This window comes from Capsicum annuum, chromosome 1, assembly GCF_002878395.1.
Source record: "Capsicum annuum cultivar UCD-10X-F1 chromosome 1, UCD10Xv1.1, whole genome shotgun sequence".
Lineage (NCBI taxonomy): Eukaryota > Viridiplantae > Streptophyta > Magnoliopsida > Solanales > Solanaceae > Capsicum > Capsicum annuum.
Window position 1 is genome coordinate 238619103 of NC_061111.1, and position 17869 is coordinate 238636971.

Below are 17869 nucleotides of genomic sequence, written 5' to 3' on the forward strand. Positions count from 1 at the left end.
TTGGCATCTTGAAAACTAACCCCTTGAATTCTAATAGTAGAAAACTATCATTTTATAAAAAAAAAATTATTTTATTGATTATTTAAATATTGAATACTATTCATTATTTCATATTGTGGTAAAAAATAATTAAGATTGATTTCTATTGGATGAAAACTATTATGATTTTTATTGAATATTTATTTATTTATTTATTGAAACAACCTCTCTACTTCATCTGAGGTAGCGGTACGAATTGACCCTCCCCAGTCCCCACTTTGTGGGAATACACTGGGTATGTTGTTGTTGTTGTTGTATTTATTTATTTATTTATTCAATATTATTTCATATTGGTATAAACAATTAAGATTCATTTCTATTTGATGAAAACTATTATAATTTTATATTATTTCATTTAGTATTATTTCATATTATGGTAAAAAATAATTAAAATTCATTTCTATTCGGTGAAAACTATTATGATTATTTAATTATTTCATATTAAGATTAGTAGTTAATTATGTCATATTATTCTATATTTTATTGATTATTTATTTTATTATTTAATATTATTTTATATTTCATATTGTGGTAAAAAACAAGCGAGATTTGCTTCTATGGGATGAGCACTATCAATTTCTATTTCTATTGGATGAAGATATTATTTTATATTTTATTGATTGTTTATTTATTTAATATTTTTTTTGTGTGGTATAAACAATTAAGATTAACTTCTACTAGATGAACACTAGTAAAATTGATTTCTTTTGGATGAAAAGTACTATGATTGTTCAATTATTTTATATTTTATTGATTATATAATTATTTTATAATATTTCATATATCTATATAAAAATTAACTAAGATTGACTCCTATTACAAATATAGACCATTAAGATATTCTCTTATTGATTGATGGAACTTTAAATGGATACATAATATAATTACTCCTAATTAAGCAATTTTTTTTACTTATTTTACAATCCAATCCATTTTCCGCAATTTTTGTTTCATAATTAAGCAATTTTTAAAAATTACCATTCATCAATCTAGATTCCACAAGATGGTAATATTTTTTTACGTCTATGCTAATCATTATAAAATTTAGCTATGGTAAGTGCTACCAAAACTAATATACAGCTAATGGTAAGTAACTCGTATTGATATCGATATTTTACTCTGCTAAACTTGACAACATATGGGTATGGTAAGTGCTATTAAATTGATCTTACAGCTAACCACGATTAGCAACTAATAACAATGGTAAATGAATATTTGATCAAATTTATTAGCAACTTTAAAGATATTCTTATCAATATTGATTCTAACTAAAACTGGTACAAAAATTACTATATAATGAGATAATTTCTATGCAATACGAACATTGAAGCTATTGCATCATCTATAGAAAAGCAATAACTTCACTCCTTCACTTTATTAAAAATATAACTGCTAAATTGACTTTATTAAAGAGGTTTCAGGGACAAAGATGTAATAGTATTTGAAGGTGCGAGTGGTGTGATTATGAATTATTTATGAAAGGAAGACAATCTCATTTCCATGGAGGTGATGCTGCAAGACGAAAAGGTATTGATATCTCAAGTTTAAAATTAGTCGTGCGTGTATATTTTGACGCAGAGGCGGATCTAATGGGGGTTCAGGGGTGGCATGGCATCCGCAAACTTCGATCGAAAAACTCTGTGTGTATATATATATATATATATATATATATATTTAAGTGTCACCCGGTGCAACAGTTGAGGAAGTAGTGTCAGTGGCAAATGCGCTGAAATTTCACATAGTATACCAGAGTTCAAATTCAGATGCTAGCATTATTTTGTTACTTTTTGATCACTATTCTATTTTCTATAAGTTTTTTCCTCTTGACTTAATCTTTGTTTGACTCATTTTTTTGGGTAATCTTTGTTTAAAGTTTTTTAACTTAAGTGTAGAACATAGTTGAAGATTCCTTCTTCCATCAAATTTATTGTTAACCTCTCCTCGTAAATCATAATAATGATGTTTGGCTTGATGTTATAATTTCTTAACAATAGAATTGGAAATATCCATTGAATGTTGACAACTATTTTGTACTTTTACGCTGACTGATAAGTTGAATTTAACTCTAGTTTACACAATTTGTAGTAATAACAACAACAACAACAAATTCAGTGTATTCCCACATAGTGGGGTCTGAGGAGGTAAAATATATGCAGCCCATACATTACCTCCAAAAAAGTAGAAAGATTGTTTTCGATAGTTTTTATAATAATAATCACATTTTTATTATTTGATCTATTTGTCTATACAAATTGAAAAGACAAATAATCAAATCGAAATTCAAAGTCTATAATCGATAAAATATTTGTCTTATTTGGGGAAGTGTAAATAGCAAAACGTAAAGCAAAAAATTAACTGATTTTCAACTGAATTCGTAAAAATTAGGTTCTTCGATAATGTTTCAATGAAATTTTCCTTCAAAAATCTCTTACTAACAAGCCAAATTTCAGTGGGACGCTCATAAAAAGTATCCTTTTTAAGTAGTAGCTTTAACGTTAAAAGTGACATGGCGCCCGCAACCTCGAAATCCTAGATCCGCCTCTGTTTTGACGTAATTCAATTATGAATATAATATATGTGTTGAGTTTTTTATAGGGAGATCGTATCCACGCCACTATTGAGAGAGATATTATGTGTTTGTTCAAGGAAAAAAGTTAAGGCTATATACAATGAAAAATTTTGTGGTTGGTCCAAATACTTTCAAATTTAAGATCACTAAGCACAAGATGAGGTTGACATTTTACAAACGGAACAATTGTTGATGAAATAAATGATCCACTCTTTGGTGAATATCTTCAATCTACAGCCTTATAAACACTTGATTGCCCAAGTGGACGTTGACGAGAACGAACTGTTTGATAATTATCATAACAATTTTATATTGTAATATACATTACTGTATTTTTAATTGATTTATTATGATTTTTGAATTTTGTATTAGATGTCGTTGGTGAGATTGTTGGTCATGAGGGAGTTCAATCGCATGCGAAGATCAGTGTTTTATGAATGTCGAGCTACATGACCACCTATCGACCTGTAGGAGTAAAATGTGCATTAGACTGTTGAACAAACATCTGTTAGTTAATCTTTTCCGCAAGATTCCTCTTTGTGTCGTTATTGTGTCACCCAATTAACTAAATGATCATTATTCTTAATGGTCTTGGTGTCTGTCAATAGAGTAAACTACTGCAACCATTTCTTTCGAGGAAGTTATTTCATAAGAATCTGTTAGTTAAGAGAATCCTTTTTACTTTTGTTCATTTGGTAAATGTGCTGATTTAAGTTATTTTTTATAAATCTATTTTGATGATTTTTTTTTTTTAAAAAAAATGTTATCCACGAATCGTGCGGGTACTATACTAGTAATGTTAAAATTGTATTTAAAAATGTATTATATATGTATTTAGCTATTTTTGGTATAAAAAAAAAAGTTAGGCTATGAACTGTAAGAATAAAAATGTGTTATAATTGGTAAGTAAGGTTATATATTTATACTATTTATGTAAATGTCTCTTTAATCTTGGAGATAAAGATACTTAATAAAGGATAAATTACACAAAAATACAAATTTAAGAGAAATAAATATATATAAAAAAAATAACTTTTAAAATATTTCATAAAATTTAGTATTCTCCTTTTCCTCTTGATATATATTAAATAAGGTTGTAACAAATTTCCGTTTATTTTAGGAGAGTAAATAATGAGAGAGAATCTCTTAAATATCTTTTAAAAAAATTAAATTAAAAAAATTTCGTCAGATCTTATCATTTGTAATTTATAATTTGGTTCAATTTTTTTCCATCTATATTAATCTATTTTTTTCCTTAAAATTTTGAAATTTTTACCATGTGCATCATGTTGACAAGCATTCATATTCTCTTGAAAAATCTTCATCTGTAAAAGCCAAACTCATCCATCAAGTTGATATCTAATTGAATTCACCAATTTCATTATCTTTTTTTTTAATCTTTTTATCAATTTTAAATTTTTTTTCAACCTTGAAGTCAATACCCATTAAGGAAAAGAGGAGAAATTGAACAATCAGTTGCTAGATTTTCAATGAGAACGATCAAGGTGGCGGTGGTGGTGCAAATAAACGACTAGGGGGTGCGATGGCCAAGGTGGCGGTGGTGCTGCAGACGAACACAAATGGGATGATGGTGGTGGATTATATGTATCAATCATAAGTATCAAGATATATACATATATCAATCATATGTATAAATATATATATTTGATACATACATAAATACATATCAAAAACTTGTGTACCCTTTTAACAATTTTAAGGATGATGCATGTGTTTTTTGGTCATTTAATGATTTCACCACCCTCATTCAATTTGAGTATTTTTCAATTGATACATATGATAGTTTTATTTAATTTTGTGATACATTTTGTATGTGCACCATTGATGAGTTTTAACCTGTGAGAAACGATATGTAGCACTAATATAATAGCATAAAAAATATGTATTAATCTGGTTAATCAGTTATAAAAAATATATACATACCAATATGAATCATAATAATGTATCACCAACATTTGGAAGAAACAAAAACTACTCATAGAACAACGTAAGTGTTGATATGTATCATAATGATACATCTGGAATAATTAACCTACAATAATGTATCTTCATGATACATTTTTATTTGGTGAATGTTGACAGACATATAGTTCGATGATTAATATTCCTGTGAATTATTAGGAACAATACATATTTAAACACAATTTCAAATGATGTAAGATTATAAATCGATACATATTAATTTGACATATGACTAAACTAACATAATTTGTTACGTATTCCTAAGATATAATGATGATACATATCTCTACTTTATTTAATTGATATTTAAAATCACTGTAAAACAGTTAACACCATAATACTTATTGAACATCATAACAAAGTAAGGCAACAACCCAACTTGTTGAAATCATAATATATTGCAATTTCAAATGAATTACAAATATGAATCACAAATACCCAACTACATTCTATATGACAATGCTACCTGATGTATCACAAATATAAATATAATAATTCAGAATCAAAATGCATTGGAATGTTGCTTCAAAATGAATCACAAATATGAAACATAATAGATTGAGTATTTGTGATTCATTTTGAAGCCTACCACCCAACACCAAGTTGGTCACCATTCAAATATCAACGTCAACTCGACCACCCAAAGTGATGCCTACCAGAAAAACATAGCATTCACCACCTAACACAGTTTCAACGAAATCAAAATCATTTATTATTCTGACGAAATTCAAATCATTGAACAAGCACCGTTCTAGTAAAATTCAAATCGCCAATATTGTTGTCTTTTTAAATTCAAAGTTCAGAAAAAATAAAATTTTAAAGAAAAAAAAGAAAAGATTAATAGAGATGGAAGAAATTGAACCAGATTCTAGTTCTTGAATCACGAAATCAATCGTAAAAACTCTCTGTTTTGAGTGTTGAAAAAAAAGGGGAAATTGAAGGGTGGTGGTAGCAATAAGTTTTTGAAAATTGGAATTGAGGTAGTGTTGTTGATTGTTAATGGTGTTAATTGGGGGAGAAGGTGAAATGGAGGAGTCCAAACAATTTTTACTTGATTTACTGCTCTAAATAAATGCAATTATGTTATAAGCAATTATGTTATTTCCTCATTTAACTAATTGATTTGTTTCAAATGTATCACAATCAATATGTATCAAGGCTTAAGTTATGTATCACAAAAGACAGTATACGAAATTTTATATAATTGAGCAAAATTATAGTAAAAGGTGTCGTTGGCTCCTTAACTTATGGAATTTGTGTAAGTTACCCCTTTATATAAGCTAAAAAGTTAATAGAATAGCAAATGGGGTTTAGTGGGTGTGGGCTTATATTTTGGTCAAAATAGCTTTTAAGTTATTTTTTACTTAATCTGTGAGATAAAGAAACTTTATATATGCAAGGGCAAAAATGCAAATATGACAATTCTTAATGGATTAACGATTTACCTTATAAGAAAACTGAATAATCCAACCCCGCATCGATAAACCATTAACAATAAGAGGCATAATTCGTTCACTAACCACTAATCCAACAATCTATTACCAATAAGTCAATACATTAATTTTGTGATTGAATTACCGGTTACAATTCAATTTGGAACTGCCCTAGCATAAACATTTGATTTTAAGATATTAGTAGTTTGTATCTTGGGAGATAAATTTATATTTTTGTGTTCTTCATTTATAGCCTCAAAGCTCATTTCAAAGGTTAAATTTATATTTTTGTGTCCTTCATTTATAGCCTCAAAGCTCAAATTGACGGTATTGTGATAAGTGCTGAAAAATACACGTGGAATGGAAGGAATTGTGTTAACCTCAGACGAGAAAGGCTTGTAAATAACTTCCAGACCAGCTTGTTTCAGACCTGTGTTGTCAATGTAGTTTCAAGGAGATACTTAACAACACAAGAGGGAGACCGGGGGGGTGAGGGGGCAACTGCAAACACCAGAAGAACTGTTCATTATCCGATGACACAAAAAGTCCGCCACCTCAGTAATCATCAAAATCAGACATGTCATCGGATAAATCCTCATCCCCACAAGCCTCAAATGAAAATTCAAGACCCTCCGGAGAGTCATGAGGGTGCTTCACATCTTTAATCTGCCAGGAAATTCTCTTACTCAAGACTTGGTTGACATTAACATATTTGCATAGACGCAAGTCGAGATACAAGATGAAGACAACTATCAAGAATAGCTTGGAGGCCTTTATTGGTTATACTGTTCCCAATGAGATGGAGGTGGTGCAAGGTAGGCAGGTTTTTAGCAATAGCTAGAGCCTCTTCATTTCTTTCATCTTCATTATCAGAATCATCGCCTGCTGATCCCATATACAATGACTTATTAAATTCAAATGACTTCAACCGTGGGCAATAGCGTCCAAGAGCTTCAATGCCTTCCACTGTAATGGCAGTGTGAGTCAGACTCAACTCCTCCAACAATGGAAACTTTTGAACTGCCTCAACCAAGCTGACACATACCTTAAATTAGCAACATGCAGTACTAATAAGCCTCTTCAGATTGCCTGATCTGCTGAACAAAAGTAGAAATGAATCAATTGATGTGCCTGGTTACTGAAACAATATATCACCAAACACAATCAGGCCTAATACAGAAGACTAGCACAAGGTATAACAATATATCACCAAACACAATCAGGCCTAATACAGAAGACTAGCACAAGGTATATGATACTCCTTACGTGCGTCTTACTTTTCTTTTTAGCTCAAAAAGAGTCTCTTTCTATATTTAATAAGTTATTCCGTTCAAACATCCTACATGGCAAGTTAAAGACCACAAGATTTAACAGATAACACACATCTTTAATCAAGACCACAAGATTCAAAAATCTTCCTTTTATTTCTTAAACTCCATCCCCAGACAAATTAAGACACTTAAGTTGGGACGGAAGGAGTCGTAAGGTAAAACAAACAAAAAAACAGATAAAACAACACGCTTTCTCTGCAAACAGATTTAGTGAACAAGCAGTTTCTGTCGGGGAAATAATAGAAGGAATTAAATTTTACCGGCAACACAAACACAACGAGTAAAGAAGTACAACAATAATCTGTATGTAAAAAGGCCCAACATACAGATTCATCTCTTCACTCTTCTTATTGCAGTCTGGAAGATAGGAAATTCATGAAAATAATTTTTTGTTCTTTGATATGAGTTAGAGGTCGTTTTCCTATTTCACAGAGTAACCACTATCTTCTTTTCTTTTTTTTCCTCTCAAGTACTTCCCATGAGTTCCGCTCTTGTTCCAATAGTTGGACTCTTGCATTAAACAAGTTAGGAATTCAAAGTGCTTTACAACTAAAGATTATTGTATGATGAACATTATTCTCAAAAGACTTGTATAAGAGTTGTACAAGACCATGGGAACGGAGAAGTATGCTTTACAAATACCAGAGTATGATAGAAGGAAGATGGGAATTTACGCCAAAAAACTACCAGAAATGCATAATCCATGTTACACGAGGAGGAACGTCAACATTTAAAAGTTCATGGGACATTCATTAGATTATGTCAACTGTACATGTATCAGGAGGTGAATAGGTCCTAAATATGGATACATGTCATGTTAACTAAACTGTAAATAAGATCAACATTCGAGAAATTTATGATGAAGCCTTTCTCTTGTATACAAGTGAATCATGGCTAGGTCTTTTAAATGGTATCACCGCCTAAGCGAAAAGCACTGGGATTTAATGAAAGTGTAAATGGAGAAAAAAATGCAATATGTATGTTTAGTCCAGACCAATAATAATAAGCATGAATAAAAAATATATGGAGAAAGAAATTATAAGAAAATTATGATAAGTGAAATATCAATTGTTTAGTGACGCCTCTTTAGGAGTGGGTCATTAAAAACAGAAAGCGAGGCTACTCCTTGATGTCAACTACACTTAGAGCCTTGATGATAACACTGAAGTGCACACTAAGCGAGGCAAAGTGCTCAACATGTTTTGCGTCTCACTTCAAGGCTTGAGCGTGCCTTTGACATTAGAAACAGAAAGCGAGGCTACTCCTTGATGTCAACTACACTTAGAGCCTTGATGACAACGCTGAAGTGCACACTAAGCGAGGCAAAGCGGTCAACATGTTTTGCGTCTCACTTCAAGGCTTAAGCGTGCCTTTGACAACACAGCCGGCCTCTCAGCCAGTTATGAATCTATAGTGAACAGGAGTCGGACAAAAATGAAACATCTAGAACTTAAAAAGTTTGGCAAATGCCTATTGTATAACATCTTAACATTGTGCTCAGTCGAACATGCATAAAGTAGGACAAATGGGGTAAATTTATTAAGAAGTTCTTCCAACTTCTCTTTTCCAGATTAACTTTTATACACAGTTTAGCATATAAAACTACATTAATCCTGTAAAAACTCACCATAAAGTCAGTGTATTTAAGTTATATTCCCCTCCATGTATGTACACCCCAATCTACGCCAACCAAGGCAACAAAGCTAAACTCTTTCAAATTTGAAAAAAAAGAAAACTGAAACGGTTACAAAGGAAACATGAAAGACTAACAAATAAACATTAACATTACAACAACAACAACAAACCAAGTGTAATCACACAAGTGAGGTCTAAAGAGTTAGTGTGTAAGTAGGCCTTACCCCTACTTTGTGTATGTAGAAAGTTGTTTCCAGTCCCAAATAACGAGATAAGGAAAGCAATTCAAAGCAGTATTGCCACAAAATACGGAAGTTAAGAAGCCAGGGCAAATAATAAGGAAAGCACTAAATAATATGTTGAAAGAAGGAACAGTAGCAACAATACGAATTCACGACCAAAAAACTACGATACTTGAAAAACAAGAAACAATGAATAGTAACAGAAATCAGAAGACAAGAAACTACGAGAACAATACTATACTACAGGTATATCGAAGGAGAAAGAGATACAGTGCTACAAACTAACCACCAAATTTACCCTACCTTTAGCGCTCAACTACCAACTACCCATATACCTAATTCACAACCTCCATATCCCCTGCCCAATTCTTTCTCCATCCCAATTGGAATTTCGAGATCCAAACTTTCAAACTCTGATCGTGAATTGGGACATAGAAGCTTCAAATTTTTGGAAATAAAATTTGTATATTTGAACTCTACTTAAAAAGTACTACAAATCATACTCCCTCCGTCCCATTTTATGTTGCACCTTTTCCTTTTTAGTTCGCCCAAAAAGAATATTATCGTACTACAATTAGAAACAATTCAACTTTAAAATTACCCTTTTACCTTAATGAAGTGATATACAACTACACAAATATCTAACGATTGTTTTAGATCACAAGTTTCAAAAGTCATTTCTTTTTCTCAAATATCATGTCAAGTTAAATGGTGTCATATAAAATAGGATGAATAGGGTAATAATTGAAAAAAAAAAAAAAAGGAACAGTCTGATGTATTAAAGTTCCACTATGTGCAGAATGGGGAGAAGGGCCCAGATACTAGTGGCCTAAAGCGAAACTTCAACAAGAAACCTTAAGTTTTTCATTAAGAAAAAGAATTATCATAATTTTATTTTAAATGATTTGCTTTTAGCCATTTTAGATGCAAAATTATTAATAATTTACTTTTTCTAATAACTCTTTTGATTGATAATATAGTTAATTCATATTAATCTCTTTGATACATTGTTGATCTTACATAATATTTTATTAATTTCACATTTGAAAAACTTAGTAGGGACAATTTCTCTTAACACTTACATTTTAAAAATAAATCTACTTTATAATTGGTATTGAGATATGAATAAAAAAATATAAAATAACAAATCTTCAATGCAAAATAACAAAAGATAAATCAATCTAACCTAGTTCGAAATATAGAAATTGGTAATTGAAGTTTATCTAATGAAGAATTTACAGAATTGAGGAAAGCTTAAGTAAAATATAAGGATATGTAACACTAAAAAAAATAAAGTACAAGTAGAAAAACAAAATTAGAGGAAAAAATTATGTGGTTGTAATGATGATGATTGTATATAAATGATGAAGAGGGCTATTCACAATATTCCCAAAAATATTACTCCTTTTACTTTTGCAATTTATTTCAAAGAATTTCAGCATTTTTTCTTCTTTTCTCTTTTTTTTTTTTTAAAATTACATGTACCTATACAAAATTATGAGGCCCTGTAATAGTGAGGCCTAAAGCAATTGCTTGGGCCGCTTTATAAGAGTCTATGCAGTCTTACTTTGCATTTCTATCCGATAGTATTTCAAGTAATAATTTATCAGTTAACTCAAGGCTCCCGGTAATAATTAATCTATAATAATGTAATAAAAATTAAAAATGTGAAGACCCTTAGAAAAGTGATTTAAACTTTTTGTAATTCATTAAAATACTCTTCTTTAGACAAAATTATTTTTCACTATTTTTTCTAATTGATTATTTAATTATTTTTTATTATATTAACTAGACTTTATAAAATATATGGGACTCCTAAAATATATGGTAGGAGAATTAATTAATATTTTTCTTTTTACTAACTTCCTAAATATGTGGGACTTCTAAAATATATGGTAGAAGAAGTAATTAATATTTTCCTTTCTACTGTTCAATTAGAAGAGTACTCCTAAAATAGGACTGTATTAATTAAGGAAATAATTCTATAAATATTGATATGTAGTTAAATTAGAGAACAAAACGGTCTGCCTATTAGGAGAATATGATTGATGATCATCTAACTTGATTCGATTGCATGTCTAGATTGGTGGATGCTTGATTTTCTAACCCTCAACTTCTTCACTTTTTTTTCAGCATAAATTCAACATGTGAGTATATATATATCTTCGTTGTTTTCTTTTAAAATCATTCTTTAGGGTCTAAAGTTTCGCTCAAACAAGAATTAATTAGACAAAAATCGAAAGTTTGTGATCACTATTATATTATTTTTTTTATAGTTTACAGGTCATAAATATTGGTTGGTTTTGAATAATTTCTTGTGTAAAGATTAGGTTTAATTGTATAGTTTTGATATTTTTATTATCTTATTATTCTATTTTAATTTACAAATGCTAAATGAATGTGGGTCGGCTTTGAAATTTTTTTTAAGTAAAGGTTAAATTTAATTGTATTATCGTAATATCTCATTGGTTTGTTATTTTGTGGTTTGTAGATGAATCTCGATTAGTTTTGAGAAATTTTTATACGTTGATCGGCTTTGAAAAATTTTCTTATGTAAAGGTTAGGTTTAGTTGTATTATTTTGATATTTTTATTATTATATTATTTTACTTTTGTTTACATACTCAAAAGATATTAAATTTTAAACTAATAACTTAAATTATATAAAAGGTATATAACGAAATTCGATCAAAGAAAATTTTGGTAATAATTAATAACTTAAAATATATAAAAGGCATATAAAAAATTTCAGTCAAAGAAAATTTTGGTTGCTCTCCAAATTCCAACAGTGCCACATAACTAGGAACCGAAATATTTCACAGTGGAAGCATAAAATTTGGGGCAATAAATTACCTTTGAGCAATGTACTAAACAACTTATCATCGGCAAAGTGCTGCAAATTGATATCAACAAGTTCACCTCGACTATGATCAATGGCACGTCGACACATCTTTTCGAAGTGGTAAACCATTTCTCCTTCATTGGGCATGTTAACGACTAGCCACATTGAAGGTAGCTTACATATTCGGTTCCATGTAGAGCAAACTTTCCGTGCTGTCTTTAGTATCTCTTCAACGCCAAGCCTCTGTAATATGTTTTTCCATATGCCTTCTTGCAATTCCAACCATGCCGGCGTTTCCTCCATCGGCAGGTTCTTGCTTTTGCCTTCTACTCTCCCATTCATTATTTTGTTTAGGGTCTAATAGCAAAGTGGCGGAAAGATAAGGAGCCGTTGCCCTGCTTGGAGGATATTTAGTTTCAATTGAAAAAAAAAAATAATAATAAAGGCAATCGACATACATTTCCATACTTTGGAGTTTAAGTATAGAAATGATCTATATTTTATATAATTAATGAAATTTTAATTTTTAATCTGTCAAGATAAATAATTAATTTTTGATATATTTAATAAAAATATATTTTTTTATTTGTAAAGGTACGTAATTATTTTTTCATATATATATTTTTTTAATTTTGGATTTGTAGAGATACATAATACATTCAACGAGATATATTTTTTTATAAAGATACATCATTAGCTCTGTATATATTTTTTTCGATTTTGAATCTTTCGAAATACATTATTAGTTGAGATTTTTGTAATTTCTTTGTAAGAGTGCAGATTTGTGTTAATATGATAAGTTAAAGTGTATGTTTATGTTATTTTTATAAAAAATAAAAGTATAATACATAAATATGACCCTAAATTTGACACCAAATTATAACTTTGATCTTAAACTTTAATAGTGCAAAAATAGGACCTTTAACTATTCAAAACTGCATAAATATGACCTCCGATCCTACATGACAAAACGCGTGTTCAACACGCAAAACTGGGCGAGTCCAGCTTAAAATCTAAGAGCATAATACATAAATATGACCCTAATTTGATACCAAGTTATAACTTTGACCTTAAACTTTGACAGTGTACAAATATAATCTTTAACTATTCCAAACTACACAAATATGACCTTTAAATGACTTTTCACTATTATTTTTTCATTATTTTCGGCTCAAAGATGAAAATGGGATCTAATTTCTTTTGTCATTGCGGAAAAAGAACAATATTGAAGATTTATTAATTAGGTGGGTCAGCCTCATACGAAAAAATCGCGCGGGTATGTATATATATTATAAAGCAAAGGGCAAATTTATGTTATATAATATATCTAAGTATAATTTATTTAACTATTAAATTAAAGATGAAACTATACTAATAATAAAAGAAATTATAGTTTTGATAAAACGTTAGTAAATTAACGCTATTAAGGATATAGCAGTATATTAAATTAACGTTATTAAAATGTTAGTATTAAATTAACGTTATTAAATTAACGCAGGGGCGGACCTACGTGATTGCCATGGGATTCACCCGAACCCCCTCGATAAAAAAATTACGTTGTATATATAAGATAGAAATTCTATATTTATGTACGTATATTAATATTGAACCACATGAAACAAGACACTTAGATAGCCAAGTGGTGCTATTTTCTCTTCTTGGGCGCTTCCTTCAGCCTACTGCGCGGGTTCGATCCCTACTAGTGATTTTTTTTAATAAAAAAAAAACTAGATGTTGCTGCTATAGAAATAAATAAATAAATAAATAAATAATAATAATAATAAAAATGATGTCGTTTTAACACAAAAAGCAAAACTTTGACAGTGCACAAATATGACCTTTAACTATTCAAAACTGCACAAATATGACCTCCCTCCAAGTCAGCCCTTTTAACAACGTGGCACCGTGTGATTGGATGAGCTTTCCACGAAAGCGCGAGTGAAACTCACGCATAGAGTTGTAAAATTGGAGGTCATATTTATTCATGTTTTGAATAGTTAAAGGTCCTATTTGTGTACTATCAAAGTTTAAAGTCAAAGTTATAATTTGGTGTCAAGTTTAGGGTCATATTTATGTATTATGCCAAAAATAAATGGTTAACTATACTAAGGGTCCATTTGCTCATCCGAGATGAAATCATAACATGAAGGTGAAGTTTTGGTTTGAATATGTAATTTGGACTTTTTATGTTATATGCGTTCTCAGAAACATAAAAGGCCGAACACATCATCAAGTCCTTCGTCTTGACGGAACTTTCACTTTGACACCTCAGGTAACCTGTGTTTATTTTAAACACTTAAATCAGCCACCAACTATGTCATTTTGGCACCTTTCGCTAATATGGCATAGTGAGTGTTCTACACTCATGTTTGGGCGCGTGACAACCTTATTTTATCTTATTTTTTAACTTAATTTTATCTTCTTCTTTTCAATTTTTTTATCTCATTATCTTCCACCATTTTTTCGAACTCAAACTCTTAAAAAGAACTAATAAAATTGAGTTCCTAATTCAAAAACAAAAACTAAAGTATTGTTCAATATTATAATTAACTCTTAAAGAATATAATTAACATATAATTTGGTCGGCGAAAATTCACTTTCAAGCACCCTTCCTGTAAAGTATCTATGTTTTCTTCCAAGCAACTCCCAATCGTATTTATATCTTCTTCTACTAATTAATTTTCTAATTGAACATTGACCTCCTCCTCCTCTATTTTTTGTGATATATCTGAAATCCTAGTTTCAAGCAACTTCATCGTATTTATATTTTCTTCCGTTGATTAATTTTCTAATTGAACACTGGTCTCCTCCTCCGTATTTTTTTCATATATCTGAAATTCGTGAAGCTATTAAGCGGATCTATCATCATTAGAGAATGAGGAGGTATGTTTATCATTCTTGAAAAATTCAATCTCCATTAGTGGAGGTTAAGCTCAAAGAATATTGGGTGGAGAAGACAATGTGGTGGGCTCTTTTGTAATTATTTGGTTAATAAAACACATGTCATTCATTTATTGGACACAATAGCCATGTATTTTGGTCTTTTTTAAGAAAAAAATAATTGTGGATGTATATAATGATATGACGATTTAAAATGAAATGACATAAATCAATTGATCGTTTAATCCACGTTGGCAGCGATTGAGACGCACGCGCCAGAGCTGATGCCGAAAGGTGCCAAAATGACACATTTTATAGCTATAAAATAAACATAGTTCACTTAAGGTGTCAAAGTGAAAGATTGTAGAAAGTTGAGGTGTTTTTCGATATGTTTGACCAACATAAAACCTCATAAATTATGAAAACTTTAAAAATTGTCTCAATTTTTTGTATTGTAACTTTACCAAATATGGAAAAGTTTTGGGCATCTCCAGCCTTACCCTAATTTTTGCTTCAAACTTCATATTTGAAGCAAAAAATAAAGAAGTGATCTCCAACCCAACTCCATTTTGACTCCGTATTTAGAGCGTGAATAGTGTCACTTCAAATTTGGAGTATCACTATTATCAACTCCAAATTTCTTTTTAAATATTTTGTTATTATTATTTGAACTGTGTAACAATTTTAATTTACCATATTATCAATTGTAATTATTAATTAAGTCTCTAATATTCATAATTATTTTAATATAATATTTTTATTATATTAATTTTAAATTTAAATTAATTTATAATTTTATAAATTAATTTTATATATAATATTTTTATTTAAAATATAAGTTAATTTTACTATAATTTATAATTGTATAAAAATTATAATCATCACATAAATAGGAAGTGTGAATATAATATGTTGTTAATAAATAACACAATGTACTTTAAATAACTAAACAATAAATATTCAATAAAATAGTGACTGAGATACGTTAAAATTAAAAATTACAACACATAGCATAATAATTTAGAAAACTACAACAATATCTAAAAGTTGAAAATTACAATACATAACATAATAAAAATTTAGAGCATTAATTATTATACAAGAAAAACATATGAATTATATAAGCTGCTTGTATTTTTTTCAAAAAAAAAGAAAAGAAGAGAGAAAGGATTATTTTATAAGAAAATATAAATAAAATAATAATAATATAATATTAAAGAGAGAGAAAAAGAAGAATATTCCTTTTTGGAGTAAAATTTACAGTGGAATGGAGTTGGTTTGCTTCAAGTTTGAATCAAAAAATGGTGTAGAGATTGTAAATGGTCATATAGTAAAGTATAATGAATTATCACAAAGCTATTCTAAAATAATACAATATTTATTGATCAATCTTTAGTGCAATAAAAAAAAAAAATTAAACATGAGATGTAGTGTACTACTCTTTAGTATAATTATCCCACATTGTCGTAGTTGTTAGAGTCTTGTTACCTCAATTTAACAATAAAAAATTAATTTTTTTTACTAAGCGTCAGTTTGAATGAAATAGTAATAAATTTAGTTGGTGAATGAATTTGATGAAAACTAATGAATTTGGTGAATAATAAAGATATAAGAATCCAGTACCTCCCCAAATTATGATCAAAGTTGTTACGATACACTCAAACTTCACAAGGGTCCTATTACCCCCTTAAACTCAATTTTAGTGTGTTTTGGTCACCCTTTTGTGCTGACATAACATCTTTATTACATAAAATGAGGTCACGTTAGAAATGTCACGTCAACTAAAAAGGTTCATAAAAAGTGTCAAATCAACTGAAAAGGTTGAAAAAATATACTAAAATTTAGTTCAGAAAATAATAGGACCATTGTGAAGTTAAAGCATGTCATAGCATAATTGGTCATTATTCAAGGGGGTACTAGATGATTTACTCAATAAATGGTAAAGTATGTAGAAGTTGGTTTGAAGTAGTAGCAAATTTTATGTTGGTGAGATATAAATAGTTTACTAGGTAATAATATAATTTATAAATTTTGTTTACATATGAAATAAATGGTTATAAATATAAAAGGTGATTTTTTTCTACAAAATATAAACTTGTTGGTCAACTTTGACATTTCAAAATTTCAAATCATGACATGAAATTACCAAATTAAGTTTCTTTTTTTGGAGAATTTAAAATTTCATCTCATGATATGAAATCATGAAATGAAATCAACGTTAAATCACATGTCCAAACATTGATTTCATCTCATGATTTCACATTATGAGATGAAATCGCATGTCCAAAAGTCTACTAAATGCTCATATACTACGATTTAGTTTTAGAGATATCCTTTAATTTATTTTAAGATTACGTGTGGCTATAAATTTTGGATTAAATTTTGAACTTGGTATATTATTGTAATAGTATTTTCAAATTTGTTTGACTATGAAATTTAATTGGATCGTGAAAATTTGATCTTCAAATATTTTCAATTCTTCAAAAGTTCACCAACTCATACTAAATTTTGGGGGGTTGGAGAGTTCCACTCACAAAACTTTAATTTTTTTCTAAGTAGATTGCATGTTCAAACACAACTTCAAACCCACAAAAGCACAACTTCAAAAACTCAAAATTTCAAGTTCCAACTTTAAAATCTATGACCAAATAAAAGTTAAGAGGCCGTTTGGCCATAAAAAATATTCGTTTTTTTGAAAAAAAAAATCACTTTATTAAAGTTGTGATGTTTGGCCATGAAAATTTCAAAAAATATTTCAAAATTATTTTCTGAAAAGTGAAAGCAGATTTTTGTTGTTTTCACTATTTTTCAACTCTTATTTCAACTTTTTTTATTATTACATATAACCCCAATTATTTTAAAATTTTTACACAAAACCATTATAATGTTTAAAAGTTTTAAGTGTTTAGTCACTGA

General features: G+C 29.2%; 1 protein-coding gene across 1 annotated transcript; it reads right to left on the bottom strand.

Annotated features, from left to right (window-relative positions):
* Positions 1–6420: 6420 nt before the first annotated feature.
* On the bottom strand, positions 6421–12457 carry LOC107861864 (putative F-box/LRR-repeat protein 23). Its single transcript, XM_047413093.1, has 3 exons — positions 12085–12457; positions 9560–9645; positions 6421–7069 (listed from the first exon to the last, which is right to left on the bottom strand). Exons 1-3 carry the CDS (start codon positions 12413–12415, stop codon positions 6728–6730), a joined length of 759 nt encoding a protein of 252 aa, XP_047269049.1. The 5' UTR covers positions 12416–12457; the 3' UTR covers positions 6421–6727.
* Positions 12458–17869: the final 5412 nt, after the last annotated feature.